The sequence below is a fragment of the Taeniopygia guttata genome, chromosome 1 (genome assembly GCF_048771995.1).
Source record: "Taeniopygia guttata chromosome 1, bTaeGut7.mat, whole genome shotgun sequence".
Lineage (NCBI taxonomy): Eukaryota > Metazoa > Chordata > Aves > Passeriformes > Estrildidae > Taeniopygia > Taeniopygia guttata.
The window spans coordinates 64083804-64107883 of record NC_133024.1 but is presented as its reverse complement, the minus strand read 5'-3'; the positions used below and the strand labels follow the sequence as shown (position 1 = coordinate 64107883).

The following is a 24080-nucleotide window of genomic DNA, read 5'->3' as shown; positions in this document are numbered from 1 at the left end:
TATACCACTGGGAATTTGCTAGTCACCCATGACCTGAAGAACTGAGCCCTAACACTATGCAAAAGATTGGACTGATGGCAGGGAGTTCACTGCAGAAGTTATCTTCTCACCCGCCTGGAAACACAGGCACTGGGATACCTGTTAAAACACCACAAATACATGGTTCTCTGGCCCAATGCATTGCTAATTAGCCTCTGGCCAGGACAAGGACTGGTGCTCTAGAGACTACTTTCTTTCCTTCTGCCTCTCATATGCCCTATTTGTGGCATGAAGACTCTGCTGCCACTTTCTTAAGTCGTTTGGTAGAGAAAGGTATTTCTGCTTCTTTCCTGTTCTTTTAGCTTTAAACATCCAGGTAGGACTCATACAAGCAATACAAGTATTAACATCTGGCATGCACTGCCCAGTCCCCTGTGGATCTCTTCACAGGCAGTGGAGAGGAATAAACTCTTTAACTGCTATATACTGGGACAAGACCAGTACCATCACTGCAGATATGGTTTTGATGAGCTGTATTCCTCCTATCCCGTGCTCCTGTGAACAGCTCCAGGCTGTGAGCTGTTGCTGCTTCCGGAGTTTTCCTCAGCAGCTCCATGAAGCTGGTATGATGCTTGTCAGGTCAGCTGCTGATCAGCCAGCTCTGACTGGCAACCTTCAAAAATGAGGAGCTGGGGATCCCTTTGCACTCAGCAGAGGCAGCTGTGTGCAGCAACATCATGCAGTGTTGAGAGGCTGACACCTCACTGTGGGTACCACAGCTGAGGGAGCTGCTTCCTTCAGCCCTGTGAGAACTCAATTCCTCCTCTAAATGAAAGCTGAGAATCTGGATGTGTGAACAGCGCTTGCCAGGGAAAGCCTTTGATTTGCCTTGAGTGAGTCAGCAGGAAGAATTTTCAAGCCTTGAACTCCTTCCCAGCTCTGACCATGGCACTCTTAATTTCTGCTCTGCTGAACAGCTTGTTTGCCACCTCACTCACTCTTTCCACTGACTGTTCTGTGACTGCCTAGAGGGCTAAAGCCTCTGTGGTGGGGAGGCATTCAGAGAGTTCTTGTTTGTGGCTTAGAGTACCCCCAGGGCCTCGTTCTCCTTGTTCTTTTGGTAGCATGTCACTCTCCAGGGCTCAACCGCTCTGAACCAAGTGTAACCAGAGGCATAAAACTGAGTAACTGGGTGTGTTGGGACCTGTCTATCCTCATGAACTACCCACATATTCTCCTTATTGGGGTCCTTTTCTTCTATGTGCTACTGTCCACCAAAAGCCAGTGGTGGATCCTTTCTTCTAAGCATGCTGAAGTGTTGATGATCTTTGTTCAACTGAAGACAAATATGGTCATGTCCTAAGTCCTGCCACTGCTTTTCATACCTTTCTCCCATTCCCTTTAGCTTCAACAGTTCTTGCTGGGAACCTGGCTGTGCCTGTGACTTCAGATGCTAGCAAGCAAACTTACCTGCTTCATTTTAATTTCAGGTACAACACCCACACTGCAATTTCTCACACATTAATCCATCTCTGCATAGTTTACTACTTTTGGAGACTGCTCTCCAGTAAGATACATCTCTTCCCTGTGCCCAGGACTACTCCCAAGCACATGGCCAACAGTGAAGCCATCAGGTGGTCTTCCTCCTGGGAGGCTATCATATCTTAGTCCCACTCAGGCTTCATGAAACCAATCAGTTTGTCTAAGTCAAAAATTATCCTGTCCACAGCAGCACTGCTTTCTAACTGGAGCTGCATCGCACCACTTGCATTAGTGCAAGTTCTCTCTCCTGCTGCTGCCCCAGAGCACCTGAGTGGGTTGCACTCTTTGCTATATGATACAAATATATCCTATAGCTGTGAGCTTCAGCTTCTGAGTTGCCCCTGTAAGCAGAGTTGTAGGAGTGAATACAACAGCCTGAGAACAATTCCTGGGTCCTGTGGAGAACTGGCACAGCACAGCTTGTATCCTCACAGCTGCAATCACTTTCACCTCCAAAGCAACGTGGCCAAGTCCAAAGTGCCCAAAGTCCCTCCTGTGGGCTAACTCTGAGAGCTGCTAGTTCACGCAAGTCCACGTGGGTGAAAGCTGTTCCTGGGATCATGTTACCAACGCAGCAATACCCAGACCTGCACCTTGTCCCCTCTTCTGTTTTACTAGCAGAGATACTGCCAGTGTGCTGCACAAACAATAGAGACATCTTCACAGCTGAAAGCCTCTGAGTTTCAGGATCAGAACAAGAAGCTTTGACAGCCATTTAACAGCCGCTGGACAATTCCATTAGCAGTGTTTGTTAGCTGGCACTGAACAGATGAGAAAACCAGGGTTGAAATCAGTACCATTCAGTGTTGTCAGCCTCTGCACCGAGGAGACTCCATTAACTGCACCGAAGTAACACCAGAAGAAATGAGAAGACACTAAAGACTAGAGCCGACGAATAAAGAAGTGCAATAAACAAAAAAATGGGATATTTTATGAGCATCTTTTCTTAAATTATTGAAGAGTTTACTTTAGCAGTGCATGAGATCAGCTCTTTCCACTGAAAACTGTTGACAATAAGCACCACTCAGTGTAGCTGTAAAATAGAAAAGTTTTGACAATGTTTACAGCGGATTGGATACAGTGCTCTGCTGCACTGGAAGGATTATCAGAAAAGGAAGCAGCCCCTCTTTAACAAATGTTAACAAATGTCTTTCCCTTATTTCATCTGTGAAAAGAAACATCCCACAGTTCACTTATCTGATCCTAATGTCACCTCAGAGTAAAGTTCATGCCAGACAAGGAGTAATCTCAGAATAAAAAGTATACACTTACCAACTGTATCCATTAGTAAATCAAATTACCATGATTTTTGGCAGTAAGGGAGAGCTAGGTTAGACATTAGAAACCATTTTGAACTGTAAGGATAGCAAAGCAATAGCTTCACTTGCCTGGGGAGGTTGTAGAGCCTTTATCACATGGGATTTTTAGAGCTCATTAGGAAAATATCTGTCAGGAATGTACCTGGTAATTTGGTTTGGTTTGGGAGTCTGGACAGAGGAAAACAGGATGATTGCTCAAGACTTTTGCCAGCCCTGCTTTCTAAGATCCCTATAGAAGTCAACACTGAACACTAAATTTTTTTAACAGCTGTTTCATTGACATAAAGACCTTTCAGTGAGGTCGTAAGTTTTTAGTGCAGTCCAAAGAGGATTATCAGTAGAAAATTTCAACTTTTTATGGGAACCTGGTGGATTTATTTGACATAAACTCTCAATTTAGGTAAACCAAACCCACCTAAGGCAGGCCACCAGGTATTTTAGGAAAAATCAACTGACCTGGTTTCATATTCACTGCAAAACATGCCATTTTATTGCAACTCTTATCTTTAAAGAGAGAGCTAGTGTTTCCTGGTTTTCAATGAGACATAAATCTCACTATGGTGGTGAGGCCAGGCTGGTGCCCAGACTTCATGCCACCAGTTCAGATGGGAGGATTCAGCACCCACGCTCATGGAGAGGAAGCTGCTTTCAGCACCTTGGACAAGATCCGGGTGCCCTCACTGGTCCGATGGGATGCAGATCCCAATGGGAGAGGGGCTCCTTACTCCCTCCCTAGTCCTGGCTGCCAGAGCTATGATAGCAGCAGGCAGGGTAAGACCCAAGATCCTTCCATCAGATGGAGCCTGCCTTTTCACATTTCAGAGCACTGCTGTAGGATGCACCAAGATTAGACCTGCCGGAGCAAGAGCTAACACAGAGATGCAAATCATTTGCAGATGACATAATTACCTGGTGTTTCCACCCGCCGGTAATGGTAGGGGTTGATGCACACTTCTTTTTGTTTTGAGCCAAAAGGGAACTCACAACATTCCAGTGGTTTCAGCTCATGGTGAGATTGTAAGTCAGGCCAGCGCCACACTCTGCAATATATGACGTGGGGAAGCCCCTTGCGGTGAGACACCTGCAGCCGCCCATCCAAGGAACGTGGGATTGTGACGCATTTACTGGGCTGACCTGGGCAGCTCAGAGCCCTCTCCAGTTCTTCCATGGCTCCTTTTTTCTTCTTCAACTTCTTCACCAAGGAATCAACAGCTTTTTCTGCCCACTTTTCTTCTTCATCTCCTTGTTTCCAGCCCAGCAGCCTTTTCACTGCGGGGCTGGTGAAGGAGAACAAGGAACTGATAGGGGTGCTGGAGTGCATAAGAAGCAGAGATTACGCACGAGCGTTAATGGAAGCACAAGCTGTTCTCCTGCCTTGCAAGGCCTGCACGGAGTTTCCACAGTATTGTGATGGACACTTCCTTCAGTGGAAGAAGGAAGAGAGGCTCTTTCACACGTACGTTTTTGTAGTCTTAGGCACTGGTTACAAGTAGTCCTACAGGGTGGGTCTCACAACTTTCCAAACATCAAGAAACTCCTGATGAAGCCTGGAACAGGAACACAATACATGGTTAGGCTTCACACACTATTTCCATTGTTCCTTCAATAAAATGTTTTGAAAGAGAAATCATTCAAAATGTGTAGTTAATTTTCAGGGGTTTTCTGTTTGGTTTTTAGTGTTTATTTTGGGCCCAAGCCTCTCCTCCGCACTATCCACCCCACTCATTTTAGAGTTGGACCATGGATATTGTAAAGTATCCAGTCACTTTAACTTGTGTTTAGAGTTTAATGCAGCCAGGCAAATGATTGCAGGACTAAGATTATTTTTAGTACAAAAGAAAATTTACCCTCTTTTTTTATATGCTGGTAGCTGTAGGTTCAGCTCAATCATCTTCTATGAAAATAAATCTGTAATATCAAATTTTATGGAAGCAATGAGTAGAATACTGTTCTGATTTCAACTCCCTCTCTGCCACTCCAATCTCACTGTACTGTCAAGAGCTGTAAAACATTAACTGCAAGATTAATTTAAACTACTCCTAGATTTCATTTAAGGCTCTTGAAAGATTTACTAGTATTCTCTAAACTTATTTATATTTTCTTACATGGAAGAGAAAAACCTTTTCTGCCTATAAAGTGTGTTTCTCCCTCTTCAACAGTTCACAACTTTCTGGATCCAAATCACAGACTTTTGGACACAGTTTGTGCTGGATAGATCCTGAGTTATTTTTGCTAGGAGCTGCTACATCTGACAAAGTCCAACAGAAAGAGTTTAATTCTTGGGGGCTTTTTTTTTTTTTTTTTCTTCATATAGCTGGAGCCAGTCTAATTTTAGCTGAAAATTACATATTTCCACTGACTGGAACTCTGAGGAAAAAATGTCCTTGTATGTCAAGCTATTTACTGCTTTAAATATATTTCATGGACCCCCTGTGCACAGCAAGTCCAAAGGTCTGAACTACACAGAGGGCACTTAAAACAGAAGATGGGAGCAGCTTCCAAATAGATGCCTCTAGAAGAGCAGCTCCATAACTGACCTAGTCCACCCCTGTGGACCTTTCTGCCCCACCAATAAAGGTTTGCTCAAAGCCCTCAGCACCACTTAGATGCAGCCACTGAGGAGACAAATGTTGCCCCCTACAGGGAGTGGCAGAGCTTCACAAACCATATTTTTGTGCTATTTCCTTAAATGTACAGATCTTGTTCAAAGGGCAGTTGGGGACACCGTGTGCAGCTGCAGGTACAACTCAGTGAGACAGGAGGCCAATCCCAAAGACTGTTTCCTTGGCATACTCAGATACCTTGATGCCATGCAGCTCTGGAGCATGCTACAGTGTGAGCACACATGGCCCAGGGCAGCACAGTGTCTTGGGCAGGCTGTGATGTTTACTGAGGACCAAGGACTGCCTAGAGCTATTTTTCTGTTTTGTTCTCATGCCCATCCCTATGCCCCACTGCATTTCCCTTTGGGAGATGCCCATCGTCCCGAGAAATGCAGATATGTGGAAACATAACAAGCTTTTTCCCTTCCTCCACAACAGCAGCAATGGTGGGGGAGGCGGCTCAAATTCCCAAAAGCCTTCCACTGCACTAGGAGGACGGAAGCACTTGGCCCCACAGAGGAGAAATCATGAAAGGAACTCTTCAGCAGCAGCAGCTGCTCTTCCCCAAGACTTTCATATGCGAAGCACCATGAAAACATGCACAGAGGAACTACAAAACTGGAAGGTAGAACAGGCACACCTTGCTTCGGGCACCCACCAGAGCACTGAGCTCTGGCTTATGCAATTTCTACATTATTAACCTATGTGTGTGTCCCTTTGTCCTCAACTGTCAAGAGAGGCTCTTGACAGAGCACGGCAGAAATCCCCCGGCTCGTGCCATTCATCAGTCCATGGAACTGTGGAAACCTGTCTCACCATGCAAAAAGAAACTTCAGATTCCAGGTTTTTTTCCCTGTTCTGTATTAGTAAAAGTCCAATGATCTGGAGTATTTAATTAGTTACTAATGCCTCTAGACAAAGCCAAAAAGTATATTCCAAACACTTAGAGGATATATGTGAAAATGAAGGAAAATCAGAGTGATTTATCACAGGAGAAGAACTGTCAATCTGTTTGTAAAACATGATGTGGATAAAATTTAGGCAGGAAGGCTCCAGCCTTTGCAGGAGCAGGTTCAGGCTACAGAGCCCAGCACCAGCCCCATCCAGACACCCTGTGCAGTGGAGGTGTCCGTCCCTTGCTGCCCTGGTGAAAACCTGTGGAGGATCCACCATCACACAGCTGTCATTGCCTGGTGGCACCAAACCCCATCTTCACATAAGAAAATAAAACAATGCAGGGATCACTGTGGATCAACCATGAAAGCAGTAACAGGAAGCAAGGAAAGTTTGGGATGAAAGCCCACCAGACCAGTAGCAGTGTAGAAGTCTCTGCTCTATGCTGAGAGGGAAAACGGCTCACACTTCTTATCTGAGGGGGTCTCCTGGGCATTGGCAAGTGTAAACAACTGCTCCTGATAAGTTAATGCAACATTACAATCATCAGATGTGAAAACATACATGTTCACATAAAAGTATTGTCCCAAGATTTTCTTTTCCATTTTTACCAAGGTTTTAAATAAACACATTAATCTCCTTCAGTCAAATTAAATAACTCAACAGTGACATCAGTATGAGTCTGAGCACTATTGTTGCTGGTGGGAGAGTCGCCAAGACTATGTGTATAAAAGCAAAAGCCGGGCTTTGCAGACCATGTGATATAGTCTCAGATAAGTACATTGCACAATTTCCTACCGCGCTCCCCCCAGTTTCTTCTAAAATGTTTTTTCCCCAAATTCAACTGACAAATAAAATATAAATGGTATTAAATAAACTAAACAGCTTTCAAATAGTATTATTAAATTATAAGATACTGCACACTATTCAGCAGACTAAGTCCGCTGTTGCTATGCTAGATTCTCCATTGTCAAATAGGGTGGCAACCACTCTGCTCCAGGGCTGCAACAACAGAGATGTCAATTCACAATTTAATTTTATTAGTCTTTCAGGACAGCAGTTGCTTAAGCCATACACCTTTGGTAACTGGCAACTTGCCTACCTGGAATGTTTCAACCCCACACTTGATCTATTTTCTATGCTGATGATCCACTGTGTTTCTTGATGCTTGATGCAGTTTAGAGTAGCAGTGGGGAGGGAAGTGTTACAGCTTTGATCCACATTCCCAACATCTGTCCATTATATAATGATGGAAGTTCTGGTCTGGCCAGCTCTATCTCCCTCAGATATGATGTGCTATCATGAGGATGAGTCAGGCATTGTTCAGGATGCATTCCTAACACAATTCCCTCCTCTGGGACTACAAGGAAGGCTTTGTCTATCTGTCAGCTAAGTGACTGATAGTCAACACTAAACAGGGTCAGTCTTCCATGGTGTAAATCTTTCTTCTATCACTGAGTATAGCCTAAGATCTGAAGCTTGATTTAGGGAAGAGGTAGAAGACAACTGGGACTTGAGCATGAACCCACTGTTTTTTTTTCTGTGGCCTGCAGTCTCGAGAAGGTGGGACTGGAAACATGTCAGCCCAGCTCACTGGCTCCATTCTCCCTAAACATAGGGAGCATATTGTGCTGTGGCACAATAGCAGTGGGAAACATCTCTGGGCACAGGAACTTTATTACCTGTAGCACGTTATTACCACAGCATCTGGAATGGCTTTGGTCTGTACCCACAGCACTCCCCCAAACCACTTTAGTGCGTAGTTCAAGAGCTAGGAGGGAACAGGGGTCACTCCTAATAATAAGTCAGCATAGAGCCATCATGTTTTGGAGGGTGAGACAACCATTGCACAGAAGTAAGCCTCAAGACCAAGAACAGTATAAGGTGTGTTTGTTAGTATAGAAGCAGTCTTTCAGTAGAATTTGCTTGGCTACATAAATATGTCCAAATTTTTGACACCCATATCTGATCTACTCATCCCCAAGTCTCTAAATCTATATTTGAGAAAAATATGTGTGTATATAGCATGGACCACTCCACATACAGGTAAATACATAGAAAAGACATAGCAAAATCAGGCACTGCATACAGCTAATGCTGTGTCAGATGAGGCACCTCAAGTCTGAATGACTGCAAGGGTAAGAGCCAGTAAAATGGACATGAAGTGGAAGGGACTAGGATATTTTCTCCTCTGTTGCCCATTTTTCACCTCCTGGTGTAGAAATAACCTGTAGGTCCTCAGGTCAAAAGGAGAAATGTGTTGCTCCAGGAGCTTCACTACAGTAACTTCTACTGTAGCACTAAAGAGCCTGACATGTCAGGAGCAGAAAAAAGCCCACCATAATGGCAGGCTTACCATTTCCTAACTGGAGCCAGGTCCTGATGAAATTAATAAGAGGGGTTCCAGAGCTCATGGAAATTAAACTTGCCCTTCTCTCTGTCTAGTGCAAATATGCTGACATCTCCATTATGGAAAGATTTTGTTAAGTTTAGGTTTTATCTAATGTAAAAAGGATCCATTGTGTCAGGAAAGATTCACATCCCACCTCAGCAGAATGCCTGTGCAGTCAAACATGCTGATGAAGTTTCCTCTAATTTAGTTGTCACAGAATCATAGAATATCTTGAGCTGAAAGGAACACACTAGGGTCATCAAAGCCAAATCCTGGCCCTGCACAGGCCACCTTAAGAGTCACACCATGTGTCTCAGAGCATTGTCCAAACATTATTGAACTCTGTCAGGCTTGGTGCTGTGACCACTTCCCTGGAGAGCCTGTTCCAGTGCCCGACCACCCTGTGGGTGAAGAAACTTTTCCTGATATCTAACCCAAACCTCTCCTGACACAGCTTTGGGCCATTCACTCAGGCTGCGGGAATTTCGCTCCCATAGGCACAGCAGGGAAATTGTACCAGTCCTCATTAAATTTCTCTCTAAGCTTTCTGCAGAAGCCAAAAAGGAAAACTTCATGGATGCTAACAACAACTGACTTAAGACACCACTGTGTAAAAGCAAAGTGTCCAACATCCCTCAAAAGCATATCTGTGTATGTGCATGTAAGCACAAGTGTGGGCAGATGTACATGTACTTCTGGTCTCAGCGTAAAGCTTCAAGGTGCTGCCTCCTCTCCAGCACTTGCCTGGTGAGAGGCATGGCTGTCTCGAGAATGCCTGACATCATCAGTCTCGCTGTCACTGCAACAGCTAAGTAAGGCCACCGAGGGAGATTTCTCAGAGGGTCGTCTAGACATAAGCTGTGCAGTTCTTGGAGATGCATGTGGCTGGAAAACAGAGCAGTGAGACAATTATAACTGGAAGTCTGACACTCAGCAACTAAATCACAACAGAACTGGAAGGGAGAAAATTGTTTCAGTCGATCAGTGTGAAGAGGAATGCAGTGAACATGCTCTTGGTTAGTTATTTTTATCTAGCACTGATTCAGTTACTTCTACCTACTATGAAAGAGAGAAGCATGTAAGTTTTTTTAAATAAAATGATTCTTGGTATGTTTTCAAATGTGCCCAGCTGGCAGCAGCCTGCACACACCCAGGGCTGGCAAAGAACCTCCTGAGTCAAATCATCACTGCTACTCGCTATGGGGATCTTCTACCCATCAGCAGGGAAAAGAGTTCTAAAACAAACAAACAAAGTTTGTACAAATATGTGGATCTCAAATGAGTGGTGAACCTCACCAACCTTGCCCTTGCCTCGGGCCTCATGAACCAACCTTTTATTTTTTTTGTCCAAACAGCAACTTGGAGATGGGCAGCAGAGGTTTCACATATACACTCATTCCAGGAGAGCAATGTGAAAGCACAGCCTGAGTGGCACAGTCCAGTAATCAGCTCATAGCTCAGTAACAGTGGCCACATGTAATTTTTTAAGCATGTAAATCACTTGTTCCACTCATGGCACCCTCAACATCAGTTGGGATCCCCCGAGGCTTCTTGTTGTCCTTGGGACCCACCCTTGGGACAAGGGTGCTATTATGAATCCATTGGAAACTACTGTCTTTCACACACAAGAAAATACACTGAATGAATTATTCATTACAATGTTAACAACTTCTTCCACGACCACAGAACCTAACACCTAGGAAGAAAAGAAGGTTGGGTTTTTTTTTAATTAAGAAATTACATTTCTTCCCGGCTTGACCTTGGACTGCTCCAGCCAGAAACAGATGCAAGGATAGGAGGTAGAGCGTTTGAGGCTCAAATTTACCCATGTTTCGCACAGCCCTGGCAACATCTTATTTATTCATATAAACTTAAATGAAGACTGCAAACTTCTGAAACCTAATTTCTTGAGTCTTTTTCAAGTTTGTTCAGAAAACCCTTCTACATTGAACTTTATGTGCAGGCATCAGTATCACAAAGCAAAACTCACAGCACCTCATGCTTCTCCAGCCACTTGTTCACCCTATGGAGCCTTCACCTGAACTCACTGCCTCCCAAATAAAGTACGAACAAAATTTGATGCTAGTAACTAAAAATCTCTGACATCCACATAATTTTTCTGAGTCCATGTAACCACTCAAGTATTACCTCATCTATTCGGCATCTTTTAGCTTCTCTTAACAGGAATAACACATTCTAACTTGATACAAAGGAGGAGAGAGACAAGTACATAATCTGCACACCTTAAAACAGCTATGTGCTCTTCCACAGGCCAAACACCTGCTGAAGTGTTTCAGAAGCATAAATTCTGTTGCAAAAGAAAATTAAGTACCCAGGTCATGTTTGGTGTGCCCATGATGCCTGATTAGGAAGGTATGTACCGACTCCTGCTGTGGGACTGTGGATGAGCACATTGGGAGATGGTTCAACAAAGCTTTGTCAGTGTGACATAAGATGGAGAGAACAGAGGTGTTCTCCCCTCTTATGTTCTGTTACATGGGCACGGTTACAGTACCCCCATGTGCAAAATCTGCTGCAGACAGGATAGGGGCAATCCATCTTTCATGTCCACTTGAAAAATCAGGGAGAGCATATGAGTAGGATAGATATGTGTTGTGACAGTTGCTGCTGTCTATGAGCGCATTTTACACAGCTGGCTTCAAGGATAACTGTGCTGGCCTTGGGGAGGAAGAAGGGACTGGAAAACCCCTTGAGATGAGCCCTTATGAGCCTACATCCCCTACTACAACCAAGTAAAAGGGCCTCTCTCTTCTGCTGCAGCACTGGGCTAGCATGGCTACACTGGCCTTGACGCCCGGGCTACTTGCACCCAGCTGCTGAGGACAGCAACCCAAACCAGAGGGCTGGACATTCCCACCAATTTTTGTCTTTGAAAATCTCCCACAATATCTGAGGGCATCCCACAAAATTGCCACAACAAAAGTCTATGTAAAAATACTAAACTGGATTTATCACTATGATATCTCTCTCCGACTGCACTTCCTTCCTCAGTATTAATTTTTAAAGGAAACCAGTGACTGTGATGTTTATAAGCAGTGAATCGCACAATATTCCCTGTCTGGGCCACACTGAAGTTTCTAAGATGCAATCCCACAGGGACACATCCTCTTCTCTGCCTCACACCCTGCTCCCTGCAGGCAGGAAGAAGACCCACCCACCCTGCCTTATCCCTTCCTGAGGCTGCCCTGCTCAGACTCGGACTGGCACCTCCAAGGAAAAGCCCCTCTCTCAGCTGCTTTCCTCCAGCAGAGCTGAGGGCTAAGGAGCACTCATACCATGAAGAAGCTCTGAGGATGTATGTCTGGGAGAAGGCAGGAGGCACTGGGGTGATGAGGAGGTGCATCAACCTGCCCTAGGAAGCCAAAATGTCTTCTCATGGCTATGGCCCCATTTTATAGCCAGTCGGTCCTGCATTCCTCACATACCCGCCATTCCCAGAGAAACTGTAGGAAAGCCCATTGGTGTTTCTAAGAATGGAACGGTTAGAAATCCACAAAAATTAGAATTCCTGCTTTTAAAATAAAAGCTGATTTGTCTCTAATACAAAGCATGCAGCCGAGTGCCTCCAGAACAAACACTCCACAAAGGAAGAAGGGGACTTGAGAAGAATTTCAGCTTCCATGCTGGTTTAAAGTTTATAGCCACACTAATCGAATCCTGTAAACCTTGTTATCAATCACTGGCATTCTTGGAGTCATTGCCAAATACTCATTTTAGGAGAAGGATTTGCTTAGATTTAGATGTTAAGAATGTTGGGAATAAGGATACATCTAAAGAACAATTACTTCACTAAGGATGTGGCACTCTAGTCTGATGGGAATCTATTCTGGAAGTTTAGTGTCTTCAATTGTCAGAAGAGAATACACTTTTGCATACCTGTGCCTTTACAGTGCACACAGGGAAAAAGGATAAAGCAAATGTTCTCCTCACATTGTATGGTAGCACATCCCACCTCAGGGAGGTCTAGCTGAAGCATTACTCAGTTCTGGTGTTAAGACAGCATTCGTATTTTGCAGATGATTTAGCATCTCACAGCGTGGGAAGTGAAATGCAGATCAACTGATCATATGGATCCTGGATTAAAAACTCAAAAGGAAGAACTTCCAGAATGCTTCCCCTCTGACTGGCAGCAGGCCTGGGGAGGAAGCAACAGTACTGCTGGCCACCTCTCCTTCTCTGCAGGTGAGACAGCCTGGCCAACTGTATAGGGGGGATAGATTTCACACATAAGACACTTTCTATATACATCACACTAGCAGTTGTCCATGGAATCGCATTAGCATTTCATTGTGTTCAAACCATATCACATTCAAATCTGTTTTCCCTAAAAGGCTTCCATTGTGCATCACTGTGGGAAATTGCTAATGCAATAAGATTGACATATAGGTTCTCCTGCATGAACATCCGCAGTAATCTGTGCTAATTGAGCCCTCAGTGGCTTGTGAAACCCTGCTGGGGGGAGGAAGGGTGGAGTATCCACATAGCCTGCATCTTGGAGAACTGCAGCAAATAACTCTGTGGAGTAGAGTATTAGTATTAGTGTGCTTTATCCATATAAAGATCTGATTCAGTAGCAGGGATTGCCTTGGTCAAGGGACCAGGATATTTTCTTTGAAAAATATCTGGATATGCTTGGACGTCTGTGGAAGTTATTTCCCAACAACAGGGCTAAGAACAAACGGAGCAAGAACTTGCCTATCTAGTTCCCTCCTGTGGGGGAAAGAAGGAAATAGCTGGTCATTCCCACTGACTTCAGCTGAAGATGTGGGTGCTCAGATTCTCCGTAAACCAGAACACTTGCTTATGAGATTAAACAGGCTTCATATGCCTATATTTGAGCCTGGGAATAAAAAACAAAGGCTAAATTCTCTTTAGCATGTAAGATGACATGTCATGTTAACTACCAGCTTCAGAAAACACTGAACAGAAGGCACAAATCAGGTCCTGAGTCTTTAAAAGAAGTATTTCACTCTTCTTCAAATCCATCTCAGGATTCCAAGGAACACCCCATCTCTTCATAGCTGTTTCTGCCCTTCCTCTCCTAGCACTCAAGGCTCCCAAGGAGGCCACCACCAAGAAGCCTGAGGTGGTTCTTGTGGGACCATGCAGCAGGACAGGCATGGGAGCTGCAGCCTCCATGGGAATGGATTTTGGTTTCTCTACTCTAGATGTCTCTGTGAAAGTTTCATGCCTTGTGTGAAGTAATCCAAGATCTGTTGATGAGAGAGAGATAAATCAGCTACCTCACATACGCTGCAGGGTGAGAAACTGCACTTTGGCAGCTGGATCACAGTAATTTGACAGAGACAAGTAGGTTTGGATAGGCAAGACCAGCAAGTAACCCTAAGAGAGTTTTGAAAAGCCACATGAACTGCTTGTGCCCCTGTCAGTTTTGTGCCTACTGGGCAGTGTGTGGGATCGCTTCCTGCCACAGGCCTCAGGGGAAATAGCTTTCCCTCAGGTGCCTCGATTTCTGCATCTGTCCCACAGGTACTCTGAGAGGGATGGCTTTGTAAAGTATGATCTGATGAGGAATGCTGTAAAGGAATGCTTAAAGAAAAAAAAAAAAAAGGTAGGGTTTTTTTGGGGGGATGGGTTTTGGGTTTTTTGGTGTGTTTTTTTGTTAAGGGAAGGCAAGCAAGAAAACACACATTAAAAAAAAAAAAAAAGATTAGGCATTGTTGAAATGTATTGACCTCAGCTGCAGGGTTATTCACATTATAAAGGATTCTTCATTAAGTGGAGCTTTGCTGCTTGCAGACAAGGCCTTCTGGAGAGGGCACCTCCATCGCCAGCTCCTGCCTGCTGTTCTGCGCAGCACGGCTGTGTGACCCAGCACGCCACCAGGCCAGGCAAACACAGAACCACTGCTATCAAGAAGTGGCCAGTCTGGCTCCCATTGTAGCCAGGTAATGAGGGTGAAAGGAAGCCTGAAGCAGAACAAACTCTAATGACCCATGGGTCTGTTAATTTTCTTTCCTCTTCATTTCTCTCTTTTAATGGACAGTGAGCTTGAGGCCAACAGTTGTGGGGAACTCAGGATGCGGGGAATATTTTCAAAACCTATACAAAGGCCAGGCATATAGGGAGACTCCAGAATAGGAGATGCTTCAGGAAGAAAATCAAAAGATGCAGGATTCTGCATCTGGGAGCAGAACTGGGAGCCGAACGTAGGTGGGAGAAGAGAGCTTGATGGGAAATGGGAGGTTGCAGTATCAAAGCTGGAAGTTTGCCACAGTGTGGACTAATGCTTTGGCAGCTGCAAACGAAAGGAAGGAGGAATGTAAGATGTAACATGAAGAAAAACTGTGAAGAGATATCTGGAAGTATCACAATCTGTGAGGAAACAGAAGAGGCAAAGATGATGCTGAGTTTGGCAGAGGGAGGATGGTGATGCTACTGACAAGGGAAAAAGAGTGGGAAGGAAACAAGTTTGGATAGAAAGATGTGAAAGATAAGGCTTTGCTTCTCCCAGTCAGAAACACACTTCCATCTTAACACTGTCTCAGAAAAACAGAGATCAATTATCAGATTTTCTTCTTCTGTTTTTTTGGGGTTTTTTGGGGTTTTTTGGGGGTTTTTTTGGGTTTTTTTTTTTTTGGTTTTTAAAGTAGGGATGGCTGCATAAACTAGGAAGTCTCCTTTACTCCATGTCCACCTCCACCATGTCCTTGCTGTGCCCTTGTCCAGAGGAACTGAACCTCAAAGAAACTGCTCAACCTTACATCTGTCTAAGATGCAGAAACTTGCAAATGGTTCTGAACAATCCACCAGATGTTTCACCTGCTTTAATTAAAATGTAAACATGTATTAGTCAGGGTCTCGGTCTGGGCTCTGATCCTTCAATCTTTTAAATCCATTCATCTGCAAAAGCACAGCCAGATTTTTAACTGCTATAATAAATAGACGGCCTAAGTATCTTTAAGTCACTTTTCCATCTGTAAAATTCCCACTGTATTAACTATTCAAACATTGCAGACAAAATAGAAGATGGGAAATAATTTGGGATACTTTTTAAAAATTAATTTTGTTGCATTGTAATAAAAATCTAGTGCTTCCTTACACCTGTTCTCAAAGACAGTGATAGGACAGTGATGATTATCTCAAATTGTTGTTGTTATTACTATCCCTTGCTGCTCGTGTACAGTAACACTAATGGTTCTTTATACCCACCTGTATCAGGAAACCAGGCAGTTAGACAGAACAACCTTTACTACGTATATTTCTGCTGTGTTGTTTTCATTTAAAATATTTATGATGCATTGTTTGGGTTTTTTTTTTCTTCCCCAACCCTGTAATTACTATTTGTAAAGGGTATATATTACACAGAAAATAGAATTTCTCTACCCTATCACTGTATTTTTTGCAGAAGACAAATATAGAGTGCATATATATATATATATATATATATATATATATATATATATATATTTCTGTCTCCCCTTATTCTTCTAAGTTTCTTTGAAACAGGGTGCCCAGTACTGCTGATGCTGGAATTACTGTTAGTCAGTATCAGCACCAGTGATAAACTCCAGCTAGTGTTTTGGTAAAAGGTCACTTGTAATTAGTAGTCATTGTCCTTTGAATTTAACAATGGAAAAATAAAACTTTATAGCAACAGATTGGCCTGGCCATCAAAATTACAGCACTTTAGCACTCAGGAGAGAGGATTGCATGACACACTATCTCCCCGTCTGATAACAGCAGATAGCTAAGAATTCAAATGCGAGATGCAGAAAGCCTGTAAAAGAATAAAAGGAGAGAAAGGAGAATTAACTGCGCAAATGTTACATGATACATTATACTGACACTTCTACACTCCTCTTTTAGTGAGCTGGGCCTTGTCTTGTACCCACTGAAGCGCAGATGGGGCACTACTGCCTATTTTTGTGAGAGTAGCTTTCAAACCCAAGGTGGTACCGAGTTCCTCTACACCACATGCCCACCTTCTGCAGATATTTGGCATGTGTGTGCATGACTCTTTAGTGAAATTCTAATTCTCAACTTTTTCACAAAGTTGTACAGTTGACAGCTTTCTGCATATTTGTTTCAGCTGCTGCAGGTAAATAAAAGCTCTCTCCACCTTGTATCAGTTTACAAATACTGACACAGATTCAATGCATCCATCAGGAAACCTCCCAGTTTGCATATGTAACACGGATATGATAAGGATTTGTGATAAAATATACTTGACTCTTATTCCAGGCACTTTTGTAGAATTACTGTTTATCAGTTTATGTGTGAGGTAATAAAGTGAAGAAGAAAATGTTTCTAATTCCATCACAAAGGACAGATGGGAGTGGGAACTACTGCTAAACCCAGTAAATACAAGACATCCTTCTTGATACAACTGACTTTAAATGTACTTTTGGGCATGTTTATTTTAGCTACTAAGTCAAATTAACTCACTATTAAAAAAACCAAAAAAACAAACCACAAACATCCCCAGCGTCTGCTTTAAAATCTAACAGGAAGCAAAGATGAACCAGCCAGACACTGGTACTTATCAAATCTGAAAGAAGGGAGTTGTCTGGCTGGATTAAAACGGATGAGGTTTGTTTGAGTGATGACATTTGTCCTACCATTGCTGAGAAGAATTTTGCAGCACTTTCTTCATCTTATGCTCCTGAAGATGGGAAGATTTGTCCTACTGCACAGATACTTGCACATATAGAAGGGCACATTTCCACACATCGCAGATGCTGAAACTTGCATTATCTGCAGTGCCCTTCCCAAACCACTGCAAACTTGAATACATTCCTGAAGCCCTGCACATCATTTCCCATTTCTGCCAAGGGAGAGCTCCTTCACTAAACAGTTGACCATTCTGGGCTGAAATATTTCCTTTACTAATTTATAAGATGCAAGTAATTAACAGTGGGCGTGCGTGTCTGTGTGTGCGCACATGCCCGTGGTGTGTGTCATTTATTTTTATTCCCACTAATACCTCTTTTAAAGCAGACCCAGCTAGCATGAAATAAATTTACCCATAAAATCAAACTAGGAAAACACAAAGCTAGCAAACAATATCCGAATTGTTAACAATGAGCCGAACTCCGAATTTTCCCCCCACTTAGAGCACAAAGATAAAATTACAGTGATTTATAATTTGCTATATCGAGGGCTATTGTTTTTGGAAATGTTGGCTACTTGCTAACCAAAAAACGTGTACCGTTTTAACTTCGGAGCCAAAAGACAAGAAGCCAATCAGAGTCACCGTTCATAGCTGGAATAAAAACCCCGAATCCCAGCAATTCCGCTCCGTTTTGCCTGGGAGCGTGTCCAGGAGCGAGATTTCTTGAACAGAAAGTAACCTCTGAAAGGAAAAGTATTTCCAAACGTGTCATGTGGGGCTCTGTTGTTTCTTTTCTTTTTTCCCTCCCCTCTCAAACGAGAAAGAAAGAAATCCTGACAGCGGGAAGACTTGTCAGCGTTTAGCCATCCATAAAAATGTTTTTCCCCGCGCTCCTCCTTGCGCTCGCCGTCCTGGCGTCGGTCTGTCTCATCTCGCTGCTCTGCGGCCCCAGCCCCCGCCGCACACCGCCCCAGCGCAGCGGGGCCGGGGCCGCCAGCCGGGGGGACACCGGCCCGGGGCGCCGCCGCGGCTGCTCCGCCGGGCGCACGGGGGGATGGCGCGGCCGCCGCCGCCCCGCGACCCAGCGCCGCTCGGGGATGGATGCGCGGTGGCCCCGGCGCGAAGTTTGGAGCGACGGCACTGTTCCCCGTCCCCTCTGCTTCCCCCTCCGCCCTTCCCGGGACGCGGCCGGGAGCCCCGGCTCTTACCTGCCACGGGCGCGGGCCGGGGTCTCGGCGCGCCGCGGGCGGGAGCGCGGCTGCAGCTGCGCGGCGGCGGCGGCGGCGGGGCCAGGGCGCAGCGGCAGCGGCAGCAGCAGCCCCGGCCGGCGTCAGTCAGGCGGGAGCCGCCAGGCTGTGTTAGAGCGCCGGGCTGGACCGCGGCCAGCAGCGCCGCGGCCGCTGGCCCGCCCCTCGCCCCTCCGCCCCCGCGCCCCCCCGGCCGCGCTCACACACGCTCACTCACACACACACACACACACACACACACACACACACACACACACACACACACACGCGAGATAGCTGACACACAGTCGCACACACACAAGCGCACATCCACACACTCGCACACGCTCGCACACTTGGCACCGCGCACACACACGCACATCAACACAGATACACTCTCAAGCACACACGGACAAGCACACGCCCACGGTGAGTTGCACGCACCCACTTACACGCACACTCGCACTATACACCTTTCCCGCACCCGCACTCCCCGCACGCCGCCCCTCGCCGCGCTCACCGCTCCGCGCCCGCCGAGTGCTGCCCCTCCGGCACACGGGCACCCGAGACAGAGCTCACCCGCAGGCACGGGCACACACGAACCACCCCCGCAGAACCCGCCCTCCCCGCACCCCCCTGCCGCTCGCCCCCAGCCCCGCGCCAGCACAGCCGCCTCGGGGACTGCCATTCCGCCGGCCCGGGATGCCCGCGGAGGGGGTGCCCCGATCCCTGCCCTGCCCGGAGCCGTGCGGGGCCGGCGAGGCGTCTGTGTGTGACCGCTGGGCTGCCCCGGGACAGGTCCTTCGCCCAGTGGCCCCGCAGCCGGCCCTTCCCCGGGGTCCTTCTCGCCAGTCCCCGAGGATGGACACAGTGGCCAAGCGGGGCGTGCGCCAACTTCAGCCCCGTCCTGCGCTGCTGCGACGGCTGCTGACCCGGCTTTTGGGCACGGGAGACAAATGCCGGCTGCAGGAAAAGACTTGGAATCAACGTCGTCCCTCTGGGACGGCTGGACAGCACAGCTGCGACAAGTTTGGGTATCAGACTGCACCTTCCCACGCCGGGCTGTGCGGGGGTCCCATCATTTCTCGGGCTGGTCAGAGAACACCAAAATGCAGCTGGCACTGATGAGCAGATGCATTTCCTGCTCCAGAGATTACCTATTAAACCCTCATATTCCCTAGAAGTAAGCTTCTCTAGCTGTGTAGAGTATTGCATTAGCCGTAATAAGGAAGGGATAAAAGAAGGGAAGTCAAGTGGCTTCAAGGAACAGGACATAAGAGCTACTCGTGAAACTGGGGCTCCAGGCAGTGCTAGGAACAGGTACTGTCTGAACCTGACCCTGGCTGCATTGAGGGGCTCCAGTTAAAGTGCACTGTGCCTTTTGAGGTCAATCAATAAATATGATTAAAGATACCATCCTGCTGACATTTTCACCAAAATTTTTTTACATTGTAAAACATGACAGCAAAGCTAATGTTGTTTGAGTAGACATCAAAAAGCCACAATGCAATTACGGCTCCGCGGCACAGTTTTATCCAAGCATGCATGCGTGAGGCTATGGTGCAATCAGGAGATAAAAATGTAATGCCCCAAAATATCTCTGTTTCCTGCTTTGGACTCAATAGTCTTCAAATACCAGTGGCTTCCCCACTACTTGTCGGGCTTCTCCTACAGGAGACTTCTTGACAGATGAGTGGCAGAAAAGATGCTGTTGATTAAAAATCACTGTAAATATTAATAAAGAGCCAATCATATATCCTAGCTCGGTGTGCTTTCAGATTTTATGTTCACAATGCTGTTTATTTTTAACTGAAGTCATTACTCTGCAAATGTATACATGGGCAGTTGTGGAGGGTAGGGGGGGTGGATTGGCGGAAGTGTAGCGTGTAACTTACTGAGGCACAACCAAATTCTGCTGGGTCTCACTGCATCTCTTTCAGGTGTTGAAACCACTGTTTTTTTCATGCCTCTGCTCAGAATTTCTGCTACCAAAAAAGGGGTGGCAGGACAAGGCCACTCTGGTGCACAGCTTGCTGTGCTATCTCCAGTGTATCTTCATTGGCAGGGTACATTAAAATACCAGTACTGCTACTGGAGTGATCCCAACCAGCAGAGCCGCTGCCTAGATTAAGCAGTCAGTTCCTAAAACTTTACTTTGATTGAAGCTTCCAGTTAAATAGGCATAAATTATTTGTGAAATGACTTAATTGCATTCCTATTTGTGTGGTGGTGGTTTTAACTGTCCCACAGCAGGAAAAACTCTAGCTAACAGAGGTAACATGTGTGTGTTTATACATATATATATGTGTATATTTATATATAACTAGGGTTTGATACATTATAGATTATATAGCAGGCAACAATTTTTTTGCATGTAGTTGTATTTCTGATCATGTGGCATTCACACATACATGCTTTATTACAAGAGCTGCTGGCGTTACCTGTGATCTTCTTGGATCCTTTGGAATGATGGATCTCCTCAGGACCAGTGCTCATATATTCCACCTGTCCTTTCCATTCTCTCCACACACACTTTCAGAGCCCAAATCCCTGAGCCCAAATCTTCTTCTGCATGGCTTTCAAAGCCGGCGTCCTCTTTGTAAGGCAGTGCTCCTCCTGCCAGGGTGACTCATCACCTGTCACTCCTCTGCACCACCTGGGCTCTGCTAATTCCATTTCTCATTTGCCATTATCTCTCTCCTGTGCCTCATTTCCCATCGTGCCCTTAGTAGAATCCCTCCCTTAGCCTGCACATGAGGTAACTTTTCAAATCCCCTCCTGTAAAACATGGACCAACCTTCTTTATTCATAAACAAAACCTTATTGGGGTATTCTTATTTTGGTCTGTATTTTGTCTTTTTGTACTGGGTAACTCTGTAAAGAAAACTGTCTATCATCAGGATAAATTTATATAGAAAATAGTAAAGACTGGATGTAGCTTTTGTCTTTTAGCACTGATACTGTGTAAAACATAGAATAACATGAATTTTCCACTTGGACGGAACTACAAGTTCCTGAGAGCTGTAAATATACTGACTCTGTAGGTACTGCTCCAGGGCTCCAGTGAAGTACTGGCAGTGTCCACCACTGAACAAGGAACAGCTGTTACAACAGCAGCGTCCTGTGCCGGGAGATGGAGATCCCTCAAACAACTCCAAGTGTGCTGCTGCGGATGCTAGAAGATTCCTAGCCACAGTATCTTGGATTTACTGCATGAGTTACATTTTCCTCAAGGGCTTTCTTCAGGCAAAGACACAGCAGGCACTTGCCTCTGGCAGCAGATTTTTGGGAACAGGAACATAGTTGTGGTTCTGTTGCCCGCTTTGCCTGTGCCAGAGCCCTGGAAAGTGAGGGCTGTTCCTGTATTGCAGGGTGGAGTCAGACGTGGGGCAGCATTGCCAAGAAGAAGCTGATTATTAAAGCAGCAGCAGTCACCATCTCACTCTCTCCCTGCATGCCTGAACTACAAGCCCGAACACTGCCTGGATACCTAACTCCACATCTTTTACTGCCCTTCCCAGGATAGGGCTGGACCAGCCCCAACTCCTTACCCTTGGCTTTGATTGTTTGATATTTCTTGTGCTGTCTGGAAACTTGGAGCTTACCCTGCTTCTTATTCATAGGTAGTTTGGGTATCTCAGTATCCTAACCAAGGTCCCAACTGTTTGGGCACATCTGTATCAGGTTTAAAAATAAGCACTTGAACCATCAGGGTGTCTTCCTTCACACATCTTTTTCCAGCACAAGCAGGATGAAACATTTGATTTTACAAACCTCAAACCTTTGTGCTACTCACATCAATTTCCTGCATGTTTATGGTTTAAGATGCTAAGTCTCAGAAGAAAAACAGGTGGAAAAAGCGGCTGCAATCTTGTGCAACCTGTCGGTAAATGCAGTATTGCCGAGACTGTGCTGGGCAACTGGGTGGTCTGTTCTGTCACAGAAAAGGTATTGCAATTGCTCATTTCACTGCTCTTTGCTTCAGATTCTGCAAGTGAAGCTATAAATCCAGGGAGGCAGAAGATGGATGTAGGCAGGCAGGTTTGGAGGTACATGCTTAAAGGGAGAGAAGGAAAAAAGGGAATCAGCAGCAGAGTGGATGAAGTAACAAGGACCACCTGAGAAAACTGAAAAACAATAGTTCAGAAGTATTGGGAGACAAAGAGGTGAGCGGGCTGAGTGACTTCAGGTACTGCCACCAGGATGGGGATTCTGTCCCTTTTGGGTCAGGTGACTAGTAAGATCTGAAATTTGTCATTTAGCTTCATGGCACTTTTCATCCAGGGTTGAAAGAGGTGTCAAGAAGTGAATGAGCATACTGTGTATGGACAAATGAATTTATTATCGGTACCTTTCAATTACTAGATAAAAAGACTGCAAAATATTTGGACTGGCCAGGTTACTACCAGTTTTCATAAGTGGAAAGGATAATTTCCTATTCAGTACCATAACAAGATTTTTGTGTGTATGTTAGTACTGGCTAAAAGAATGAAATCATATTTGTGATTAAAGATTCTGGGGACAATTTCTGCTCTGAGCTAAAACCCCACAAACTCTAAGGTAGTCCAGGGAAATTTGTCTTCATCTTATTAGAGCAAAGCTCCACAGGGTCCCTTGATTTTTTTCCTTTTCTTTGATCCACATACAATGACTTGGCTTTAATTCTCAAAAGCTTTTAGTGCACTGAGATCCAGCTACCTGTCTTGTTATTCGTGCTGAGTTTGTTCTCTGCTGCAGAGAGTAAGACTTGAGATGCTCAGAACAATATGATTCTTGAGATGTCTTGTTCCAAGATATGGAGCAAAATTGGATTGATGCCAGACTAGCTGAGATTAGTTGGAAGAAGATCTTCCAGTTGACAGTCTGTTACTTTGTCCTCAAAACTATGAAATCATGTGGAGAAAGAGGGCAGAGATAACATACTTGCACTTCTTGTTCCTTTAGCACAGTACCTTGATGACTTAGTAAACCTTAGAAAGCAAACTCTGGAAGGATTCTTTCCACCCTTTTTAGCCATCACTGGCTGAAACCTGTAATAAATTACCTCCCTGGTTTTCTTGACCTGGATGAAATATTTATGTGCCTCTGGCTCAGCTGGCATTGATTCAAGAACTGCTGTAATCCCCTGTCTTTAGTTCACCTTCTGAACTTCACACCTAATGTTGAGAAGAATCAGATGAACTCTCAGCCATTTTATCTAAGTCCATTATTTATTTTACTAACTTGAGAAGTTTTCTTGTTGCTGAGGACTTGCTTGGATGAAAAGAAAGAGTATGGAAAAGAAACCATATGCAAAGATTCATTGGCAGTAAGAATGAGCTACTGTCCTTTGACTTCACATATATGCAGAAGTCCCAGGATTTCCCTGAACTTTGGCATCAGAGCCAACAGCTATGGTTGAGCTAGAGCAAATCTTCTGGAAAAAAGAGATTTTGAAATCATTAGTGATGGAAAATCCATTACAAGTCCTGCTAAGTTGTTCTCTGGTCAGGCTTATCCTTGGCTGAAAAGGTAGCATAAGCACGGGCT

At 45.0% G+C, this 24080-nt stretch overlaps 1 protein-coding gene across 2 annotated transcripts in view; it reads right to left on the bottom strand.

Annotated features, from left to right (window-relative positions):
• SMAD9 (SMAD family member 9) overlaps positions 1–18675 on the bottom strand; it is a 42014-nt gene extending 23339 nt beyond the window's left edge. For both annotated transcript variants that reach the window (XM_030274018.4, XM_030274028.4), the window contains exons 1-2: positions 18534–18675; positions 3750–4387 (exon numbers count right to left, since the gene is read on the bottom strand). In XM_030274018.4, the coding sequence (XP_030129878.1) occupies positions 3750–4161 (412 nt within the window). In that variant the 5' untranslated portion in view covers positions 4162–4387; positions 18534–18675. The remainder of the gene's footprint in view (positions 1–3749; positions 4388–18533) is intronic.
• Between the last annotated feature and the right edge of the window lie 5405 nt (positions 18676–24080).